General features: G+C 35.9%; 2 protein-coding genes and 1 long non-coding RNA gene across 3 annotated transcripts in view; 2 read left to right on the top strand and 1 right to left on the bottom strand.

Annotated features, from left to right (window-relative positions):
• The window catches only part of sptlc2a (serine palmitoyltransferase, long chain base subunit 2a), a 56,954-nt gene extending 49,344 nt beyond the window's left edge, over positions 1–7,610 (top strand). The window contains 1 exon segment of the mRNA NM_001020619.2: positions 3,013–7,610. Within this exon segment, the coding sequence (NP_001018455.2) occupies positions 3,013–3,132 (120 nt within the window). The 3' untranslated portion in view covers positions 3,133–7,610.
• Positions 7,611–8,848: 1,238 nt separating this feature from the next.
• ism2a (isthmin 2a) overlaps positions 8,849–23,874 on the top strand; it is a 46,191-nt gene continuing 31,165 nt past the window's right edge. The window contains exon 1 of the mRNA XM_003200340.6: positions 8,849–9,495. Within this exon, the coding sequence (XP_003200388.1) occupies positions 9,367–9,495 (129 nt within the window). The 5' untranslated portion in view covers positions 8,849–9,366. The remainder of the gene's footprint in view (positions 9,496–23,874) is intronic.
• Positions 15,659–23,720, bottom strand: LOC141378545 (uncharacterized). The gene is made up of 3 exons (XR_012393316.1): positions 23,538–23,720; positions 22,893–22,990; positions 15,659–16,953 (listed from the first exon to the last, which is right to left on the bottom strand). It is a non-coding gene; the product is annotated as an uncharacterized lncRNA (long non-coding RNA).

Below are 23,874 nucleotides of genomic sequence, written 5' to 3' on the forward strand. Positions count from 1 at the left end.
GTTTTCAGAAAGGTCCTAGTTCAGTCTAAAAGTTGTAAGCCAGTTATCTTCAGCAATTTCTGACTACTGTTTAAACATGTACAGCATTAATTTACAATTAGTTGTTTCTGTCAGTGATATTAGCTTGTTTTGTTGTTTCTGGAATGTGTGAAGAATGTGTAAAGGATCCGCCCCTCGTCTGAAAAGCAGCAGCTTATTTGCATTTAAAGGGACCCATATAAGAATTGCATGTTTTTGATCATACTCAAATAGGGTAAATTTGACAAGCTGTAATAAATGATCTGTGGGTTTTTGAGCTGAAACTTCACAGACATTTATTTGACATCTTATGAAAAGGATCAAGATGTGTCCCCTTTAAAGAAAAAAAAACTACCATAAAATCTTTGACATACTGAAGTTAAAGTTGAAGTACTGCATTTCAAAAAGGATTACTTTCAACAGGAATTAAACTTATCGTCTTTGCCCGTCAAGTTCAAACCCCCTATCCATCAATCTTCTGAAATGTAGTATATCAAACTGGATACACCCTCTATGTTTGAAAGTAATCTGCGTCTACAGAACTCCTGGCTCCTCCTCAGTCTGTCTTTGGCGCTATAAATTAATGCAGCCGTTGAGGACTTTACATAAGCAGCGCTGCCACAGGGGTCTGAACTGGCAGGAGATCAAAGAGCATCTTAATCTGCCTCCCCAAGGACACTTTGATTTAACTATGGTGAAAAGCACACCGGCCGTCGACCCCCTCCCCGTGCTTAAGAAAACACTGCGCACTTTGATGTGACCAGTTATCACGTCAACACATTTTTTCATTGTCCTTCTGACATGTTTTCCTGCATTTCTTCCATTGCTGAATGAGTAAGATTATTTAAAGTGCAAAACAAGGTCTGAGGGTATTAGAGCTTACATGACCTGATATATCTTTTTGCATTGTGGAGATATTTAGCATGCTTTTCAGTACTGTCCTTCTGACGGGTTATCTTGCATTTCTGCCATTGCTAAATGATTATGTAATAAAAGTTTGAAGGTTTTAGAGCTGGGAATTTTTATATGTATCATTGTTTTACTTTTAGTGCTTCTTTTGTCCTCATTTGTAAGTCACTTTAGATAAAAGCATTTGCTAAGTGAATAAATTTAAATGTTACCCTACTTTGGTTACTTTTACTTTTTCATTTTCTACTTTGTTAAAGGACAAAGAATGTTCAAAGGCTATAGCCAAAGTATAAGCCAAAAGTTGGCTAATTTATTAGAAAAATTGCATATTTTCAGTCATGTTTTTGATTATTATTTAGTTTTTTAGTTTTTTTTTTATGTTTTTAAGAATTATATTTAAAATGCTTGATGCAAGTTTCAAAAATAATAAAGAAATAAAACCAATCAAAGGTTTTGATTAAATAAACACACTAACCAGCCACTTTAACAAAAATTTCTAATCAGCCAATCTCATGGAAGCAACTCAATGCATTTATGCATGTAGACATGGTCTAGACGATCTGCTGGAGTTCGAACCAAGCATTAAAATGAGGTAGAAAGGGGATTTAAGTGACTTCAAACGTGGCATGTTTGAAGATGGGTTGGTCAGAGTATTTCAGAAACTGCTGATCTACTGGGATTTTCACACACAACCATGTCTAGGGTTTACAGAGAATGGTCTGAAAAAGAAATAATTTCCAGTAAGCGTCAGTTCTGGGGGTGTAAATGCCTTGTTGATGCCAGAGTAGAATGGCCAGACTGGTTTGAGCTGATAGAAAGACGACGGTTACTCACATAACCACTTGTTACAACTGAGGTATGCAGAAGAGCATCTCTGAATGCACAACACAAACTTTGAGGCAGATGGGCTACAGCAGCAGAGGACCACACCAGGTACCACTCCTGTCAGCTAAGAACATGAAACGGAGGCTCAAGTTGCACAGGTTTACCAAAATTGGACAACAGAAGATTGGAAAAAACATTGCCTCGTCTGATGAGTCTCAATTTCTGCTGCGACATTCAGATGGTAGGGTCAGAATTTGGCATCAATGACATGAAGTCATGGATCCATCCTGCCTTGCATCAACAGTTAAAGCTAATGATGGTGGTGGTGTAATGGTGTGGGGAATATTTTCTTGGCATACTTTTATGTCCATTAGTACCAATTGAGCATCATGTCAATGCCACAGCCTACCTGAGTATTGTTGCTGACCATGTTCATCCCTTTATGACCACAGTGTACCCATCTTCTGATGGCTACTTCCAGCAGGATAACACTCCATCTAATATAGTGTAAATTATCTCAGACTGGTTTCTTGAACATGACAATGAGTTCACTGTACTCAATGGCCTCCACAGTCATCAGTTCTCAATCCAACAGAGAACCTTTGGGATGTGGTGGAACGGGAGATTCGCATAATGGATGTGCAGCCTACAAAACAGCAGAAACTGCACGATGCTATCAAGCCAATATGGACCAAATTCTCTGAGGAATATTTCCTCAATAGTACCATGTTGAATTTTTGCCACGAAGGATTAAGTTCTGAAGAAAAAAGTGGGTCCAACTTGGTACAAGTAAGGTGTACTTAAAAAGAGTGGCCTGTGTGTAAATAAATAACATCTCTTTATTTATTTAGATGCCCCAAAATTAATGCATTTATGATCATTTTTGTCTAGCAGAAACTTCATTGAAAACTTAAAGAATGCAAATCAATCATTGAATCAAACTTTAACTTACAACGCTAATGCTAGTTTTGCTGCAGAAGTGTCTCTAATTTCTTACATTCTTGCAAATATATGTCACAAGAAAAACATTACTTTAAAAATGACATCTGTAAAATTATTGCAGTTTCATTAATCATTATGAATGTCTAGCCAATATATATTCACAATTACTTAATAATTGACAATATATGAAGTCTAATGGTAATTTGAACCAAAAAAGTGTTTCCGCATCCTAGTAGGTGGCAGCCGTTTCTCAGCATTAGCATGTTATGGCTTACATGTGTAACCGTAAAAGTAATGGAGCATGTTGATTGTTTTCAGGCACTGGATGTGATCAGTGAAGTGGGAGATCTGCTGCAGTTGAAGTATTCGCGGCACAAAGTCCTTCCCTCCCTGGATCGACCCTTTGACGAAACCACATATGAAGAAAACGAAGAGTGACAGACTTACAATCTGAACCAAATGTGCACTGCTCATCTTCTGCTTTCCGAAAGGAGGCGGCGAACCACTTAATAAATATAACCTTTTTAAAAAAAAAAAAAAAAAAAAACGTAGGTATATTATCTTTATTTTAACACATGAAGCTCTGAAAAACAACAAAACACTGATGCTTTTACGAAGTGTTTTGTTTAGTCATTCCCAGTTTCCTCAAGAGCATTTGTCACCTCGGGTTCGTTATGACGTGAGGTTTGGGGCCTGTTTTTAACTGGATGTGGCATTCGTTTAGAGAAATAAATACATTGATTTTTCTCTGCCAGCCACAGGAGTCTTCGCTGCTTGTGTACTTGCTAAAGCCATATTTCACTGCAGCCCCCGAAAACTATTTCTGTGTTTAAAAAAAAAAAGTTTTTCCCCTTTCAGTAAGTGAGAACAGACTGTCGGTGAACCCCTAATCCTGAGGATCCTGACCTATGAAAGGAATTACAGGTTCTTCTTATTGCATTGTCAGTATGTTCACGGTGTTACCTAAATCAAAGCTCTGCAACTTTGCTCTCTGGTTGTTGTTGTTTCCACAGATTTTGACTTGCAGCCAACTCTGATGTCTTGATTCAATCTGGCCTTGGTTTTTCTTATGTTACGACGGTATTTATTTTTTCGCCGAGATACAAATCGTAGTTGGTTATGTCTGAGGGAAGTCTAGGTAGAAACATGCATATTTATCAAATTTTCACCTCTGAGGAGGCTTGGATGGTGATTGTATGCAAGTCGAAGTGCAAGATGTGCTGCAGGAAGCCAAAGTCTTGTTGAAACTACAACATTTAAATTGGTTTAATTTTTGATCGATATGCAACATTTAATTATGATGGCTTATAAGCTTGTATTTGCATTGCCATTGATGACTATTAAAGGGATAGTTCACACTGTAAAAAGATTCATGCTGCCTTCAATCAAATTAATTTTTTTTAAGTCATCTCAAATTGCATCAATTAAACTGACTAAAATTAACGTTGTAATACTAATTTAGTTGAAGCCTGATTAACTTATTAAAATGTTAAAGCAACATAAAAATATCTGTTGTTGTTGTTGTTTTACAGTGCACCCAAAATTAAAAATGTACTCACTATTTACTGTAGCAATTGACACATAATAGAGATAAACTAATACTTTAGAAGTCATTGATTACCAATTTAAATCTTCTTTTGTGTTCAAACTCATTTTTCGGGCGAACTATCCCTTTAAGATCACTCTCTATCAAGAGTTTGTCATAATATTATTTTCAGAGTCTTTAAAGTCATCCTATTTTGCTACTTTAAAGGTTCCTAGTTGAATTCTGGAGTCTCCTGCTATAGATTTTCATGCAGTAAAAAAAAACGTCAGCTCTTTTCTTACAGGGTCTGAAATGATTTGTTCAAAGAGTCTCTCTAAACCCCACCTCTCTGAGTCCATACTCTGCTCTTATTGGTCAGATCAGTGTGATTTAGTCTACAGCTTACAACACATGTCAGAATATAACCAAATTGTTATAACCATACCTGAATTTCAGCCCATTAATAAAGATGCATGATTATTTTATTTTTATTTTTTATTATAGTTTTGAAGGGCTAGAATCTTAGGCCTAAATGATTAGCTTTTCTCCAAAGATGTGTTTTCTTATGTCGTGACGTATGGAATGCTGTTTCCAGGTCCAAGCTACTTATTTGAATTGAGAAAATGTTCATTTATGGACACCTTTTAGTCATGTCACACTTTAAAGTGAATTTTATATATAATCATAGTGTACACAACAGTCTCTGGCCTTGCTGTGTCACAAATTGCTAAATTTTACCAATTTATAAAAAAAATGATTACCTTCTGGTCTATATTGCGATTGTGATTTTCATAAGTAATACATCGCTTTGTAAACTTGTATTATTACAATTTGATGAGTCTTCCCATTTAGTTTGACAGAGTGCTTGGACCCAGAAGCCATTTCGCGGATTGCACCCAACATACAACAACGGTTAACCAATCGGCTGTGTGAACTCTATGGCTTCCTTCTTCTTTAGATACTTGTTTTTTTTGGCAAGTTTATTTATGTAGCACATTTCATACACCATGGCAATTCAAAGTGCTTTACATAAACCAGAATAAAAGACAATTATAATTTATATATATATATATATATATATATATATATATATATATATATATATATATATATATATATATATATATATATATATATATATATATATATACACTGATTAAAATCTGTTAAAACAACTTATAAAAGAATAAAAATGAAGTTGATGTTTAATGACTAAAAAACACTATTGTAATCAATGTTAATAGAGTTACACTCACAGTATTTTGCTGGTTGTTCAAACTAATTTAAAATGAGCTTATCAACACAATTCACAATTTTTTGTGGATTGAACATTGTTTTATGTTCAATCCACTGAAATTTGCAAATACGATTAGGTTAACCTAATCTATTTGTGTTTGAACAACATGGAGGGGTTGTGTGGAACCCATTTTTTTATTTAATTATTTTTACAGTGAACCATATGGTTCCTCACCTGATCGACAAGTTAAATACTATTTTTTTTTTTAATGGAAGAAAGAGTAAACCCATTTTAACTTGATTCAAGTTCATTTATATAATTTTAAGGCAACAGGTTTACTAAATATGTTTTAGTTAGTAAAGTCAACTAATTGGGTTTAACCACTTGTACTACAATCACTTTTTACAGTGTATAAATTATTAAATATCAACATATTTTAGTCTTATAATTTTCTGTTCATACATAAAGTCAATAGTATCTGGATGCAGCCTTTATGATGCAAGCTGAGACTGCATCACTCAGCGATGCACTGTCAGACACAATGCACTCAAATGGAGCTAGTGACGTCACTGTGACGGGTAGGGTTAGGGGTGGGGTTAGGTGAGCCCATTAAAAAGCATTGGATGCAGCCCAGATTGCACTGCACCAGGTCTGCAGCCAGACCCCTCTCCATAAAGTCGAAGTAAACAATGTTCATGGTCACCAAAGACCACCGTAGACTGGCATTATGCAAACATGTTACAAAACTGCAGAAAATAAAACTGAAGCTTTGCGATTATTATTATTATTATTTTTTTATTATTATTATTTTTATTATTATTTTAAAAGTTCAAGTACAATAAACACTACATGAAATGTCTGAAAAAGCATAACGGGGCACTTTAAAACACACCAGTCACACTTTACAATAAGGGTGTATTAGTTAATGTTAACTAAAGTATTTACTAAAATGAACTAAGTTTGACATTACTTACACTGCATTTTTAAATCATAGTTCAACATTTACTGCTGCCTTAAATCCACATTCAGTTTTGTTAACATTAGGTAATTCACAGTCAGTTAACATTAAATAACAGTGAACAACTGTATTGTCATTAACTAACTTGAACAAATAATGTATTGTTCATTTGTTTGTTCATGTTAGTAAATGCATTAACTAATACAACCTTAGGTAACACTTTAGTTTAGGTCACAATTCATGGTATTAACAAACCATTAACTAACACTACTAGCTTAATAAACTACTAATTAGCTGCTAATTTTTAGTTAGTAAAGTAAAATTTGGCTTTGGGTAGGATTTGGGTTTTGGGTAGGATTAGGGATCTAGAATGAGATCATACTTTATTACTACTAATGAACAGTTAATATGTAATAGGTAATACGCCAGTATTTAATAGCATGAATTGTGACCTAACTGATGTGTTAAACCTTTTTGTAAAGTGTTACCCACACAGCATTCCTCAAAGAGCTTAATGTTATGTCTTTCTCTCTACAATGTACACATTTATTTATTATTTTGTTCATTATCTTCTGTTATTCGGAGAAGTGTACTTTAATCATCAACGGCAGCTCCAGGTATATGCACATGCATGATGTGCAAGCTCTCAGTGCACAGACTACTGATGAGTATTTTTATATATCGTTTTGTTACTCCCAGCGAAGCATGTGGGATGTGAAAACTGAATCTGCTGGTTTATGATGCTTTAAAGGTGCTGAACTGTACACAGTTTTTTTCTGTTTTTGTTTTTTCATGTGGCTTCTGTTGCTTTAAGGTAGTTCATTCTAATGTTTTTAGTTTAGTAAAAGCTTGTTAAGACATGAAAAAGGGATGCTAATTTGATCACCTTTTTTTTTTTTACCTGTTCATTTATATGCAACCTGAAAAACAACAACAATCACAACAATCAATCTAATTTCTTGATATTTTAAAGACTGACTTTTAAGAAAGCAATTATTGATCCATACTGATACAAAGACAACTTGCTTGGATATACCGCATATAACATACATTCGCAATATGTGTTCTAATACAGTTTGGATTTTGCTGCCTGTAGTGCATACTGTTTTCAAGACCTTCTTTTAAATCAAAGTACACTGTGGGCTTCATCGGTTCAGGAGTTGTTTTGCTCCTCCAAGGAAATTAAATTACAGTGGCTAAATGTATTGTTGAGCTCCTTGGTTTTCTTTTCTCACTTTGCATTTTTGCACATTTCTATATTGTCTGAAGTTTCTTCAAAATTAAATCATGATGGTAATCCGGTGGCTGCTAGATTGCAAGTGCGATAGTTTTGAATTATTACCTCCGAGAACTTCCCATAAATGACCACAAGACCACATTAGAGGAAACATACTGGACATATTAAGCTTCTTGGAGTTGATCTTTGGCAGAGATTCGGTTTACACAGTTCGCAAAATACGCCTACATAAGACAGAGGCTAGAATGAGATTGATATATTTCATTCATTCATTTTCTTGTCGGCTTATTCCCTTTATTAATCCGGGGTCGCCACAGCGGAATGAACCGCCAACTTATTCAGCAAGTTTTTACGCAGTGGATGCCCTTCCAGGCGCAACCCATCCCTGGGAAACATCCACACACACACATTTACACACACACTCATACACTACGGACAATTTAGCCTTCCCAATTCATGTCTTTGGACTGTGGGGGAAACCGGAGCACCCGGAGGAAACCCACGCAAAGGCAGGGAGAACATGCAAACTCCACACAGAAACACCAACTGAGGCGAGGTTCGAACCAGTGACCTTCTTGCTGTGAGGGGACAGCACTACCCACTGCGCTTCGCCTGATATAATTCATTCATAGTAAATATTTTCAACGATATTAAACAATAATAATACAATTTTTATTGACTATAGTTAATATACTAAACTATTAGTTAAGAAATAAGAATAGTAAAAGATAGATAGATAGATAGATGGATGGATGGATGGATGGATGGATGGATGGATGGATGGATGGATGGATGGATGGATGGATGGATGGATGGATTTTTATTTATTAGAGATTTTTTTTCTGGACAATATTTTGTCCAAATAATATTGAAGCATTTATTTAAAACAGAAACCTATTGAAACAGCATATTGGTGATTTAATGCATCCTCGTTGAAGAAAAAAATCTATCTTTATATGTCTTACTTATTTTTTCAATACAAACCATAAAATGCCTTTAAACTAACCCAAAACCTCATTCACATTCACACATTATTTTGATGATTTACAGCCCCTCTGAGATCCAGCTGTCATTCATTTATTCATTCATTCATTCATTCAGTCAGTCAGTCAGTCAGTCAATAAGTGTGTAATAATATATGAACCCCTCCTCCAGGAACGTCACACTAGCAAAGGGAGATCAATGTCTCCTCCAGCCAGTGAGAGACTGAGGGTCCTTCAGCACACCACACACTACCTGCATGAGGTGTAGATTTATTTCTGGATCACTCAAGAGCGCATCACAGACCTGCATTCATTCACGGATGACCAATGTAGATTCTGGAGCCTCAATAACGCGTGATTGAGGGACTATAAAACCGCACACACAAACCAGAGCGATCTTCACGCAAATCCACTGGACAGAAGGAAACTCGCGACACATGGAAGATCATCTGAAGAACTCCGAGAAGGATATTAAAGTTCGTTTGGAGACCAAGAAACTCTTTGAGGCAGGAGATCTGAGGAACACGCGGACATGATATTTGAAGGCTGCTCATTATCGGTTTAAATGTGTGTTTCTGAGGTTTTAGATGGATTGGTGTTCTACGAGGGATGCTCGTAGATAAGCATACGTGAACTGGGACTGAAGAGCGCATTTCATCTGATCAAAAGTGCAGCTCAGTTGTAACATCGTAGTATATAGTGACTTTATTATTATTATTTTCCACGAAAGTCATGCTGATTCGAAGCCAGGCTTTACGGTGGGCAGTTTTCTTGACACTTTGTGCTCTGATGGTGAAGGGCTTCCCAGCAAAAAGACGCAGAGCAAATCACATCAAGAGCAAGAGTGGTGCATCTCTGGAGGTATGATTGACATCAGTCTTTTTTTAAAATATATGTATTTAAGCGTATTAGACTTTTTTAACCTTTTATTTGACAACTTCAGCTGAGTTAGATTGTTGTAATGAATGCTTGATATCATAACGTAAAACTTAAAATATTTAAACGTCATTAAAAAAGTATTTTGGATGGTAATGGCATTGTAGTAAAACAAGTTTACCATGCTATTATATAGGTGAAAAATAATGTATGGCTATTTTTTTCTTTAAAAATGATTTTCTGTTTATTATTAAAGCTGAAAAAAGTTGTGCTGCTTAATCATTTTCTGGAATGTCTTAAATCTATTTAATTAAAAAATAAATACTTGTATGCATCATGGGCACATACAATTTATTGCATGTTAAGATGTTGCAAAATCTTTTTAGAGCACATCATTTTACAGTGGTTGCACAGTTAATTAGTTGTCTAAATAAATGAATGATATCAAAACTTGGAACTTGGAAACGTGACTACTTATAATGCCAATTAAGTCTTGAACCAATAAAATCTGAACATATTTTGTGCCAAGTCATGGATGGAATACAATTAATTTAAGAATGTAATTATTAATACACATTATTCAATTGTGACATACATTTTTTCAGAAATATAAGTACAATTATTATTAAGTAAGCCGCAGCGGCAATAATAATTTAGCACAATAGAGCAGCAAATCAGTATATTAGAATTGTAAAGACTCATGTGACATTAAATAATACTGAAAATCCAGCTTTGATACAAAGGAAACAATTCTAAAATATATTCACAAAGAAAATAATTAATATAAAAATATAATGCAAAGCAGTTAAATTAATAAGTCAAAAATCACAGCCAGTGTTGTAAAGAGTACTGAAAAATCATACTACCATTACTTGCTTAAAATGTAGTGCAAGTAGAGTAAAAGTATCTGTGGTAAAAATTACTCAAAGCATGAGTAAAATCCCTTCAAAAGTACTTAAGAGTAGTGAGAAGTGAGTATTATATATTGTAAAAAGCTGATGCATTTACATGTAATTTGTGGATGTGTGTAAACGTAACATTCTGTAGTGCATTTAGGTATTGCCCAGCAGGCACACAACGTCATAAGACGTTAATATTAGGTTAGACTTAGGTTGTGACGTCAGGTGACCAAAATTCAATGTCTAGCCAGTGTCTAAGGATAACGTTATTTTGATTACCAATATCAATGTCAAATAACATTGATATTTGGTTGATTTTAGGTTGTGTTAAAAAAGTGATCAAATCCAAAGTCGAGCCAACATTTTAACTCATATTGATGTCAAAAACTGACATTTGTCAGGTATGGCAACCAAAATCTAACATCTGATAGATGTCATAGTGGTAACGTGACATCCACACAACATCAAGCTGTAACATCATTAGACATTGATATTTGGTTGATTTTATGTTGGAAGTTGACGTCGACCTGACTTTAAGTTCTGAAGTCAAACCGTTTTTTATTTCCAAACAAAACGCAACATCCTCAAGGCATTAAGGTACAACTTCAATTTAACACCATGTTAACATCTTGTGCCTGCTGGGTGTTTCAGGTCATTTCGGTCATCATACACTAAACCGTCTAATCCATCATCTTCTCATCAGTGACATGCATCTAAACAGTCTCTGAGTCAATGGGTGTAAATATTTTGTATGTCTTCTTGGACATTTTTATGCTTCCAAATATTTTGCTGCAATTATAAATCGCCCATGTCTTGAGGTAGTTCATTAAGATGCGATTTACTTTCTATGTGTGGTTTGATTGGACAAGAATCACAGGACTGATTTTTATAATAATAAATTTTGTTACTTTACACCACTGATAACAATATTAATGTGTTTTGCTGTTTAGCTTTGGTCAACAGAAGAAGCTATATATAGGGAAGATTACGACTAGTTGTCACATGGGATATATTCCAGTGTAAACTCTCAGGCGAAAACCTTGATCAGCACATATTCAAAAAGTTCTAATATATTTTTAAATGTACTAATACTTTCCTAGTACTGGGTTGCCACTGTTTAAATATGCTGGATAAGTTGGCGGTCCATTCCACTGTGGCGATCCCCAATGAATAAAGGGACTTAGCCCAAGGAAAATGAATGTACCAATACCCCTAAACAGTGAATCGATATATTTGATGACAACTACAGTAGCCCCAGTCTTCTCTCCTGTGTACCAGAACTCAATGAATTCAAATAAGTCTTTATATAGAGCAGCAGGTGTCAGACAGGTAGTGTATAAATCTCATTTTATCTCATATAATATCACTTCATATCCAGAAAGAGCCGGGAATAAGTTTCTCTGAGGTCAAACCACACCGAAATGCAGTTTCCATAGTTAAAATGTGCTTAATGCCTGGAATGTCGGAGTGGTTAATTTACCCCATCTGTTAAATGATAAACCACAGTCTAATGTTCATGGCTTGTTTTGGGTATTTAATTCATTAATTTCTCCTTCAGCTGAAAAGTGAGGTCACATTGAATCCTGGGTTATGCAGTGACTTTTTTTTTTTCACGGATCAGCTTTATGGAGTGTTAACGCAGAGAGGAAATGCAAGCCCACCCCAGGCTGCCTTTTAATAGTCATTTTCCTCCTGAGAAGAATTTCGAACACAAGTCCACCATCCCAAAATGTAAAAACGAAAGCCCCTCATGCATCAATATAACAGATACTCCACTCTCTATGTAAAACCTAAGCAGGGGGTTAAAACACATCTTGCTCCAAGGTGCGAAGATCTTACAGAAAGCAGATCTCTGTGCGGTGATACTAGGGTGGGACAAGACCGTCTTTGTGCATTCTGCAAAAACATCACGTCTCCCCCACCTTTTAAGCCAATTGGGAAAGATGTTTTTATTAAAGTAGCCACCGGGGTTCATGCAGACATGGGAGGGCCATTGTTTCCCCTGCGCAACAGGAAGTCTTCGCTTTACACAAAAGCTGACACTTACTAATCTAAACAGCCAGCTGGAACCCGATACGCCACACTCTGGGAAATTGCATATGAGTTCAGCGGCCTTGGTGCTATAATTGATAAGCCCAATAATCACAGGGCTGTTCCTCTCCTCGACCCAAGCAGACACCAATTCCACAAATGGCGCCAAATTCTTGAGCCCCACTTCGAAGTTCATGTTGCCATTTCTTATGAGTCGGGTGCGGAAAGCTCTCAAATGTCCAGTGCTCTAATTGAGGTTAAGCTGTAACTGTAAACCATAATCTGTTAGCGAATGCCCTGGTAAGACGCTGCGAAAGGCTATATTCGAAGAATTTAATGAAGAAAACCCTGATAATATTTCACAAAAACCACCAGAACACACACATACCACCAGCTTGAATGTAGAAATAGATTTAATAACGTGCCTTCATATTGCTGAGTACAACTTTTTTTAGATCTTGGCCCTACAAAACATGTTGTGCAGCACCGAGATCTGATTATAAACATCTGAAGCTCGTAAAAAGAGCAGATATGCATCCAATTCACATTTGTTTTAAACTTTTAATGTTAATATAGTTGGTATCCAAAAGTGTAGTACCGCTGGTGCGCTTGGTACCAGTTGGTTATCGAGTGTCAACAGGAATTCCTCCTAGCGGGATGTGATTTCTGAGGCTTACATGACGTTAATGAACAGTGTTTGACACAAGCCATCTGAGAGAAGCCAGACGTGGATCTGTGTGGGATACTGTATATTCATCTATCCTTGAGTTTCACTTGCACGTCTTGCTGCAGCACAAAGAAGTGTTTTGTATGGAAACCCAGTTCTGCCTGTGTAAAAAACAATCAAGGTAAACGTGACAGTACGTCATAGAAACACAATCATGAAAGTCAGTTGCTTTTACTAGAAATTAAGTAACAAAAATAGTGTGATTTTTGAACAACAAATGTAAGAAATATAGTTGCGGTTTTGGGATATAAAGCTGAAATTATGATAAAGTTGTTTATTCCTATGAGGAATATAAGCTGGAATTATAAGATATGAAGTCATGTGCTGCGTCCCAATTCGCATACTTCTACTACGTCCTAAAAGTATGTACTTTTTTTGTGAAGGAAAAATATGTACTATTGAGTGTCTAAAAGAAAAGTGTGCAAGCTTACTTCACATACTTCTTCATCGTTAACAGGTCATTGTGTTGCTTAGTTCTGAGCCCTGTCAATCATCCACACATCATTCACATTTCTGTCATATTTAATTTCCTACGTTACTGGAGAAGCAGCAGCAGGTTAATCTTGTTAATATCCAAACACATCTTTATATAAGTTCAGTATTGTTGTTGCAGATAAAATATAACACAGAAAACGTGATTTAAATATTTTACAGTGGGCTAGATATTAATTTACAGTCATACAAGAATCTTTACCAAAGCCTCTCTACTTAACGGTTGGTCTCGCGCGTCCACCATGTTTGTAGTTTATTAACTTTTCCCTCTCGTTTGTAGTTCTAATCGAATTCACGTCCAACACGCAATGTACTGTGATCAATATCAGCTGTTAGTGTATGGACAGTTCTACACTTTAAATTTTTACCGGAATTAGTAAATCATCCGAGAACCGTTGACTTACTCTTTTCACCATAGTATGGTGAAGGACATACTAATTCTATTTTCAAGTACTATTTAGGATGGATAGTATGCAAATTGGGATGCAGCAATGGTTTTAAGAATGTTGCAGTTCCTAAAAATAAAGTATTGAAATATTAAGCCACAACATCCATTAACATTATATTATTTTAATATCATTTTAAATGTGTGAAAGTATACATTGTGAGAGATTAGATTATGAATGTGACATATTAGATATGAAGGGGCTATTTTTTTTTATAAATAATGAGGCCATCCAAAGAAAGTCCCAGCTTTGAGACTGGAAGTTGCATTTATGAGAAACAGTGATATGAGAAGTAAAGTGTGAAAGGTCTGGCTGCAGACCGGATGCACATGCAAGCTGAGACTGCATGCAGTATTCATGCATACACCTAACCTTACCTCTCACAATGACATAATAGCTCTATTGAGTGCATGTGTCTGAGATTGCATGTCTCAGCTTGCATGTGCAAGTCTGCAGCCAGATACTATTGGGTAAAGTTGCAGTTCATTAATTTTCATTTGGCTTAGTACCTTATTTATCAGACATGGCCACAGAGGAATGAACAGCCATCAATTATTCCAGCATATGTTTTACACAGCGGATGCCCTTTCAGCTGCAACCCAGTACTGGGAAACACCCATACACTTTTGCACTCACACATGCACTCATACACTACGGCCAATATAGGTCATCCAATTAACTTATAACGCATGTCTCTAGACTGTGGGAGAAACTGGACTACCCAGAGGAAACCTAGAGAACATGCAAACTCCACATAGAAATGCCAACTGGCCCAGCCAGGATTCGAACCAGTTACCTTCTTAATGTGAGGTGACAGTGCTAACCACTGAGCCACTGTGCCGCCCCTAAAGTTGCAGTTGTAAAATATAAAGTCGAAAATTTGACATATAAATCTGCAACAAAGTCACATTTATAAGAACTTAAACATTATAATTGTTGTAAACAGTGGTCGAATTGTAAAAAAAGTTGGGGTGGGTGGTGTACTGTAGCTACACTCACACAATGATAACAAAATAGGTCTAAATACAGTTTTAATTTGAGAAAATGATTTTTTAAATAACCACCAAGCGTTCTCTCTCAAAAACACACATATCCTTGTTTTTTACAGTATCATTAAGATAATGACTAAATATGAATTTACCTTTTTATTTCCAACACTTTTATTTACATAAGTTTTTACATTATACACACTGTTGTTAATCTAAAGGGGGTGGTAACAGGGGATGATAGTTTTACAAAGGGGATGCTTTTTTTCCATAAGGGGGATGCCAGTATCATTAGGATGACGATTAAAAATAAATTCACCTTTTTTTTTTACAACACTTTGTTTACCTTGTGTGGCCCAACTACATGAGCTTTTTTATATAAACTGAAATTAAATCAGGAGAAATATCTTTCAATCAGATTAAATCAACAAAATTCCTCTTGACAAAAAAAAAAGACGGTAAAGAAAAAACAAAGTTGGCATTTAGATATATTTACAGTTTATTTATTAATTGACTTTAAGGCGTAGGAGGTTGTAACGACGGGGAGATGACGCTCACAACAGAAGGTAGGATCCAAATGCAGGTTTTAATTGTTGTCAGGTAAGCAATGGTCAACAGGTATAAACAGATATATTCAGGCAGTCCAGAATCCTAATCAGTACACAGGCGAGAGGTCAAAAAAGCACGCGGCAGGCAGGGAGAACAAGAGTACAAAGCTAAGTCGAAAAAACACAGGAAACCAATACAGGATTAACGCATTGTAATGTCATCTATACAGTGAACAAGACTCGGCAAACTGAAGGGGTGAATGTGTGGCTTAAATAGTGTGTGTTAATCAGTCTCTGAAAGTCCTCAGGTGTGTGAATGTAATCAAGCTAGATGAGTGAGCAGGCGTGAGTGTCTGGGAGAAGTGCATGTATGCATATGTAGTCCAGAAGAAGGCGGATTTGTAGTCCTGTGTGTGTGTGAGTGTTTACCAGCGACATCTGGTGGTTAGATCTCGATGGTGATCATGACAGAGGTGGCATGAATGCAATGAACTTAATAATAAATTATTAATAAAGCAAAGAACTGTATTGCTCTTGTGCATGGCGCCTTATTACATTCCTGAGTTCTGATTGGTCAATTGTCATTGTTTATAAGTCATAAATTACCATAAGTAGAGAATTTTAATATTTAAGTTGCATGCTAAGTTTTACATTACACACACTTGTTGTTTATCTAAAGGAGATGGTGAGGGGGATGGTGGTTTTACAAAGGGGATGCTTTTTGCCATTTTTTTTTCCATAAGGGGGATGCCCCCTCCCCCAACCCCGGATCCCCCCTCAAAAAATGAATTGTGATCAATTAAGTTGTAACTACAAGACAATGCATTGTTATATAAGACCCTATAATGAGAAATACATTAACAATTTTTTACCCAGAGGCCGAAATGAGCTTAAATGCATGACATGCCAACAAGGAATAAAGACTTTTGACAGTGTGATTAATCCTTGGCTCAAAGAAAAACGTTCTTTTCCTTCTTTTTGGAAAAGAATAATCAAATCCATCCATTACATTGAATCAAGCCGCTCAGTTTTCTGTCGCTAATGCGTCCCACTTGCTTTCTTTCTAAGCGGTCAGAGGTAATGCTTAGCGAGAGTGATGGAGAAATCAGACTCTGAATGTTTCATGTGCTTTGGGACTTTGTTGCCTCTCCAGCTCTGGTCCCCTGATGTCTTCCCCTTGTTGTGGTGGCACTACGACTCAAGCATATTCCGCTCAAAGCATCCTCGCACCATGTGTGTGTGTGTGGTATTTATTTTGGCAGAGATGTATTCGTTTATTCTCATAGGTCTCAGCGCGCGTCCAGATGGCACGTCCTATAAAACACAATAACTGTTTGTGAGGGGAGATAACACATGGTACACTGATGCTGTTGAGGCATGCCAAAAGAATCAGATTGTAACATGGTGGTATGCTGGAAGAGAAAAAATACAGCGAAAGAATAACATACAGGCATGAAGACAATGATGGTCTCTGCCAGGATCTGGGCAGGATTCCATCATTACCGTGTCACTCTGCTCGCGAGTAGCATTGCTGTTTTACCTCTGCTGTTTCTGTTGGCCCTCTTAGTTGAGGAATTATGGCTTCAGGGACTTCTGTTCAAGTCAGTTATTGTGAGCCGCTTATTTCCCGTATTAACCTGTAGCACTCCTGTGAAATCATAGCCATCCCTTTCGTCTCAGCTGGTGTTTAAGCAGTTTCATCCATGTGAAGAAGGAGATTAATACAAATGGCGATGTTGAGTGAGGAGCTTATGTTGGCTTGACTTTTTCTCAGAGGTTTGATTATCGAATGATTGAAGGGGAAGGTATGAAAGATCTCTGGAAGGCGCACAAAGGAAGGAAACACTTGAAATCCTTCACTGCACTCACTACAGGCAGGCAGAGAAATCCTTGTTGATGGTAACATCTCATTGGTTTCCACACAGCTGTAAAAAATGGACAGTAGTTCCCAACTGCACTCCAACTGTGCACTTCGATTAGTCGATATGTTTGCACTGCTTCGAATTGTGATGTGTTGCTTCGCCATTTACTCTTTTCGAAGAGTGCGTTCACACTTTTTAGGTTTGATTCGATGAAAACAAAATCTGGTGCTATTACTTTGTTAGTGAGGTTCATTTAGATAAAGGTGAATGCTGCCATTTGAACCAAATAAGTGGACAGAAGCCATTAAAATAATGGGTTTTGGTCCACTTACAGTACGTTTCTTAATGAACTCTGATGCAGTTCAACTGGAATGCTACAAATGAAAGACATCTAAATGAACCAATAATAGGACATGATATCACAAGAATACTCAATCTTACCGGCTTATTCTCTTCATATATGTGTCCATATCAGATCACACCAGAAATGCAGTTGTAGGCAAAGTGAAAATTACATTACTTTATCTCTTGCTGCTGACCCAAGATCAAAATAGGCTATTTGTTATCCATCTTATGCAAATTTTGCAACAATCGTAGAAACAAATATGGCAAACATGGTAGGAAGTCTGTTTAAATTTCTTGCTGACATTTTGGGATTTACTTAGAGATGTTTAATGCTTCATTTAATATCACAAAAATCATAATTAATTTAAGATTTTTTTCTGATAATTTCTGATAATTGCTGATAATTTCTGAAGGGTAAAATAGTATGATTACTCACATTTTTTACATTATATTTGGAAATTACCTTAATAATGCAGCTTACTTCTTTCGAGGGTGAAAATCAATGCAACAGTTATTTAAATACAGCCTACTTATTTTCATTATCACTGTATTGGCAACAAGTAATTTGAATTATTTCAAAACTTAAACTTGGCAATAGGCATGGTTTGATAACTGTTTTCTAGGTATACTGCGGTTTAGAAAAGTCATGGTTTTAAAACTGCCAAAATTTTCTGTAATACTGTTCCTAAAGTATGTGTAAGATTTTTTATTTACATCTTATTGTAGTTTTTTAGGACAACAGTATCTACAGCAGAAAAAATATCCAAAGATGCTGTTTTTAAATTGTAAAAAAAATCTGTGTTTTTGAAACTAATGAAGACAGCTGAAGTCAGTGACTCATTTGAATTATTTAGCCTGACGTGTTTACTGCTCCAAACTATCATAAATCTTTCAAAAAATAGAATATCTTGTTTTCAAAGGGGAAAAAGTTTTTGTTTTTTACCCAGACATTTAAAAAGAATATATTTTAGAGCAGTGAGCACAATACCATGATACCCAGAAACTGTGATATTTTTATCCAGGGTTGTCATACCATTAAAATCTTATACCGGCCCATGCCTACTTGGCAATCAATAACATTTGAGCTTGGTCACATGTCCAGTGGCTTTCTAAAGATAAGATGATAGATGAGAGTACCCAGATAGCAAGCCGACGCTGAATCAATGTCAATGGTTATAATCGTCAGCATCAGTCATCAATCAAATTTCGACATTAAAAAAAAAAAGTCATCATTTGGTTGGTACGTCGGAAAGTTATAACATTGAGGATAAAACATTGATTCAATGTTGAAATGAAGTTGACTTTAACATAGGCTACCCGATGCATATAGTCGAAATTATAACATTGGTTCGATATTGAAGAGGAACAGGTAAGCTTTAAATCAACATTTATTTATCAGTTATGACTGTGTAACTAAAGTACCACTACCTAACATAAGTTTTGTATTTTTGAAAGTTTTAGTAATTTTAGAAATAAATGCCCTGTTTGGATATAATGAGCACTCCTTGGGGTGGTCTGAGGTAACGTTAAAATCTTGAGAAGATTGTTCAATTTAATGGTAGTTATTTTACATTTAACACGACAAATAGCAAAATAATGCTATTTGATTCATTATCAATGAAGGCTATATGATTTAATGATTTATATCATTTTAATTTAATAAATTAATGCTATATGATTCTTACATTACACGTCTTGTATAAACAAGTTTCATGAACATCAACTAAACATCACTAAAACAGTTTTTAGCTGATTCAGTTCAAGCAAAAGCGTAAGTAACAGCTTCAAACGAGTCACTCACTCACTGAGTTTGATTCAAACCAGCGCCATGTAAAATCTGACAGACTCACTAAAAAGAATCAGTTCATATGAGTCATTTGTTAGCATCGAACATCATGACTCGCGCTACGTACAGTACGAATGGGAAGCTGATGCGCAGAATGACAACATTGAATAGACGAGTACAAACTTTTCTCGCTAAGGTTTTATCTAATCATTAACGCTTTTTTTATCACAGCCAGGGATAAAGGCCTAAGTTGTAGTTGTATTGCGTCGAGAATCAATGAATTTGAAAACATTAATATCATCTTGACATTCGGTAATCACACGAAGGTCTTTCTCAGGCAACCTGCGTTCAACAAGTCAGAACATACTGAATGTTAATGGAAAAAAAATAATTATAATATAGCTTCCTCTTTCTTATCCTCGCCCCATGTGATGATGAACTTGAGCAGAGCGCCAGGGTGAAGTTTATCGTCTGGAGCAGAGGACATCTGTTTTGCGTGTGGGAGACACACAGGCAGTGAAGTGAGACAAGGCAGGCCATGCATGATCAGTAGAGAGAAGCTTTGATCAGTCAGACCCAAACACCCCCTTCTCTCCTTTGCTGCGTAAGAAAGGGAACATTGGGACCATCAAACCGAGCCTCATGGTGAGGAAGAGCAGAGATGCCACATGTTGAAATCCACCAAGATGATCTGGGTGGGTTGCACCAACAAGGATTTACGTGCGGAGTAGTTGATTTGGGTTTTATTTTTAATTTAATCAGCATCACCTAATTTTAACACACGTATTATCAAATATGTGATTAAAATATGTAATAAGGCTGTAATTTATTCTTCTTCAGTCTACAAATAGAGGTGTACAATATTACTGTCACATTTGAGTGACTTCAAAGGATTCATGCATGCAAGTGGTAGTAATTTGAATACAAATAAATCAAATAATAAGCTGCCAGTATATTGATCACTTTCAAATAATTAACCCATACATAATGAGAAAATGGCAGTGTATTAGGAGCTCATTTTGTAACCAATGGAAAATGATTTCTAACAATTAATGGAACAAATTGAGACAATATTTTAAGGAAATATTATATACAGTATATAAGGACACATAACATGACAGTTAGAAAAAAACCAAGATGAATCCAAATAAGTACATCAATTTTGAGAACCCTTAACCTTAGCAAGCAATTGTAAAGTTAATTCATGTCTGAAATTTAAATATTAGTTTAATGTGTCGGAGCTTTGGTTAATCCAGTTCATTGCCAAAAATTAAATCCAGGTTCAAACATCTCAACTTTCACACAAGTTGCTTTGTGTGAAAGTGTATTTCAGACATACAAAAGTCAATGAAAACATTTAATATGATCATACAAAGCTTCCTTAAACAAATTTTCACAGATTTAGTTATAATTAGCAATAAAGCTTTGTTTCTTGTTTATTGAACATAATCAACCTTTGTTGGTTTTAATCACGTCATAATTCTAGTTAATCCAGGTTCATTGTGGAATTCCAGGATCAAACCGATGCTTTAAATATAGCTTGTTGTTTTAAAAAGCAAAGTTTAATGTTTAGAGCAACAGAATTATTATATAACCCTTGATTTGATCTAGATTAAATCTCAATCTTTGTTGGTGCAACCCTCCCTGAGAGTTTGAGATGCCGATTTCAAAGTAAGGCTGATGTAGTGGCTTTCAGTATGATGTGGGCATGATGAGGACATATGTGTCTCTTCCTGATTTATGCGTGTGTGTTGCTGTTCTTTTGAAGTCTCTGGTGGCTTATAGACAGGGCCTCCATGAGAAGCCTTTGAAGCGCAGCATGACCCAAAAATGTAAAGTCGAAACTGTGTTTCATCTGGTGCTTATTGCATGTTTGAGAGGATGCATGCAGCTAAAGACAACATGAACATTGACCCTTTTTATGTCTTGACACTTAAACGTTCCTGAGCCTTTTCTGCACAATTCGTCAATGTATATTTTAAAGAAATAGAAAAAGTTGGTTTTGTATTATGTGTGGGTCGGGGGAAAAATAGAGCAAAAAAAAAATTTAAGTAGTTAATAATAGAACCAAAATGTAGGAGCCGTGTTTCATTTCAGGCTGTGATAATCTTTTATTCTTTTCATTTCGACAAAAGCATTTTCTTCTTATTTTCAAGCTAAGGCATCCGATTTTGGTGTCCACATCAAATAAATCAAGTCTAAATCATCTTTCAAATGACCAATGTAAAACAAAATGTCAAAATATAGGTGACATAATGTTATTTTGCCATTTAGTGTAACATATATTTTTATGTAACAACATAAATATCCTGATCTAATTAAAAAGTTTTATATTGACACGTGATACTAAACACATACTCAAATTTATATTAGTTTAAATGACACGAAATGAAAACAAGAAATCTTCTTGCTTCTAGCTTTAAAAAATTGGTAAAACCTGGGCAAATTGATTGAATGATAAACAGATTTCTAATGAGTTACCCAGCAGGCACACAACGTCATAAGACATTAACATTAGGTTAGATTTAGGTCGTGACCAAAATTCAAAGTCTAGGCAGCATCTAAGGAAAACGTTATTTTGACGTCCAATAACGAAGACAAATGACAATGATATTTGGTTGATTTTAGGTTGGAAAGTGACCAAAATCCAACATTGAACCAACATCTTAAACCAACGTTATATTGACATCAAATACTGACATTGACATATATTCATCAGGTAAGGCAACCAATCCAAGGTCGCAGAGATGTTGTAGTGATAACATCTATTCAACGTCAAGCTGTAACATGATTAGATGTTGATATTTGGTTGATTTTAGGTTGGACATTGACGACGGCTTGACGTTGGGTTCTGACGTCAGCACGAATTTCTTTTCCAAGCAAAATGCAACGTCGCCACGACATTTTGTACAACGTCAATCTGATATCATGTTGACGTCCTGTGCCTGCTGGGTAATTGTTGTTTATCCAATGTTTTTTGGTATATCTGGTTAAACATGGTTGACAAGTGTTTGGTGTTTAATAAAGTTTTATAAACTGATTTCGAGAGGAGCATGTGATATGATTGATTGTGGCTGGCCTTGGATCAGTAATCATTGCTAATTTAATCAGATATCATTGCTAGACCAATCAGATGAATTCTAGCCCCCAATAAATAAGCCCATTCATCCTACTTTCTTCATCTTTGTTTTTGAAAAAAAAAAAACTTGCACCCCATCTCCCCCTTTCTTCCTTTACTAGGGAAAGCTCTCAAGACCTACCTGATCTTGAACCCCCTGTTGTGCTACATGCCCAGGCGGTAGCCCTGGGCTCTAGTATCTCTGAGCTCAGGATTCTCTCCCGGGACAGCATGCCAAATCTACAATTATATCAAGCAAAATCTAAGTGTGAATTCTCAAAACTATTACACCGAATGTCTTTTTATTCGATGTAAATAATGGTAAACACAATTCTGTTTCAGTACTGTTTGATCGTTTATGATTTGATAATGGTTTTTTGTTTCATATTTATTGAGAATGCGAATCGGGTCATTTAAGTTTTATTTTTTTATATTTACTTCATGAATAATCTTTAAGACATTACAGAATCTGATTCAGCTTGAAGAAACATGGTAATGTTTTACTTACAGTTACATTGTAAAGCATTACACACTTTAAACAATACAATTATATTTAATCACTTTAAAATGCCTTAACATGTTAAAACAAATCACCATCATCTGTCTGATTCTTGAGGTTTGAGACTTTAGGTTGACATGATTAGTAAGAACCAGCCAAGTGCTTTAGAGTACTGTCATAGTTTGAGGACAACGGGAAGCCTTTTTTGTTCCCTCACAGACTGCATGTCTCCATATTAAAGTAAACCAGATGAAAGAGATACATATCCCTTAATGTGTAATCATTTACCTGCATGCACCGTCCCGACTCTTGAGTCTTCCTCCAGGAATTTGCAGGCCCACTCCATTCGCTGAACGCGGCATTACCCGTAATGTCAAACAGCTGTCAAGAGAGTGAGCCATGACTGTCTCAGAATGAGCGGCAACAGCAAGCATGCGATTCCTCTTCCTTGTTGATGTTTCTCTGCTGTCTGTTTTGTTATGTTGCTAATGGTAACCCAGCAGAGCATCGATTGACAGATATGCACCGTGGAAATCAAAGAAGTCGAAGAGCACTTTTTGTATACGAAACCTTGAAAGAGACCTTCCAGAGGTCTGGGAAACAGGCTTTTCCTGCATCATTAAAG

This window comes from Danio rerio, chromosome 17 (assembly GCF_049306965.1).
Source record: "Danio rerio strain Tuebingen ecotype United States chromosome 17, GRCz12tu, whole genome shotgun sequence".
NCBI lineage: Eukaryota > Metazoa > Chordata > Actinopteri > Cypriniformes > Danionidae > Danio > Danio rerio.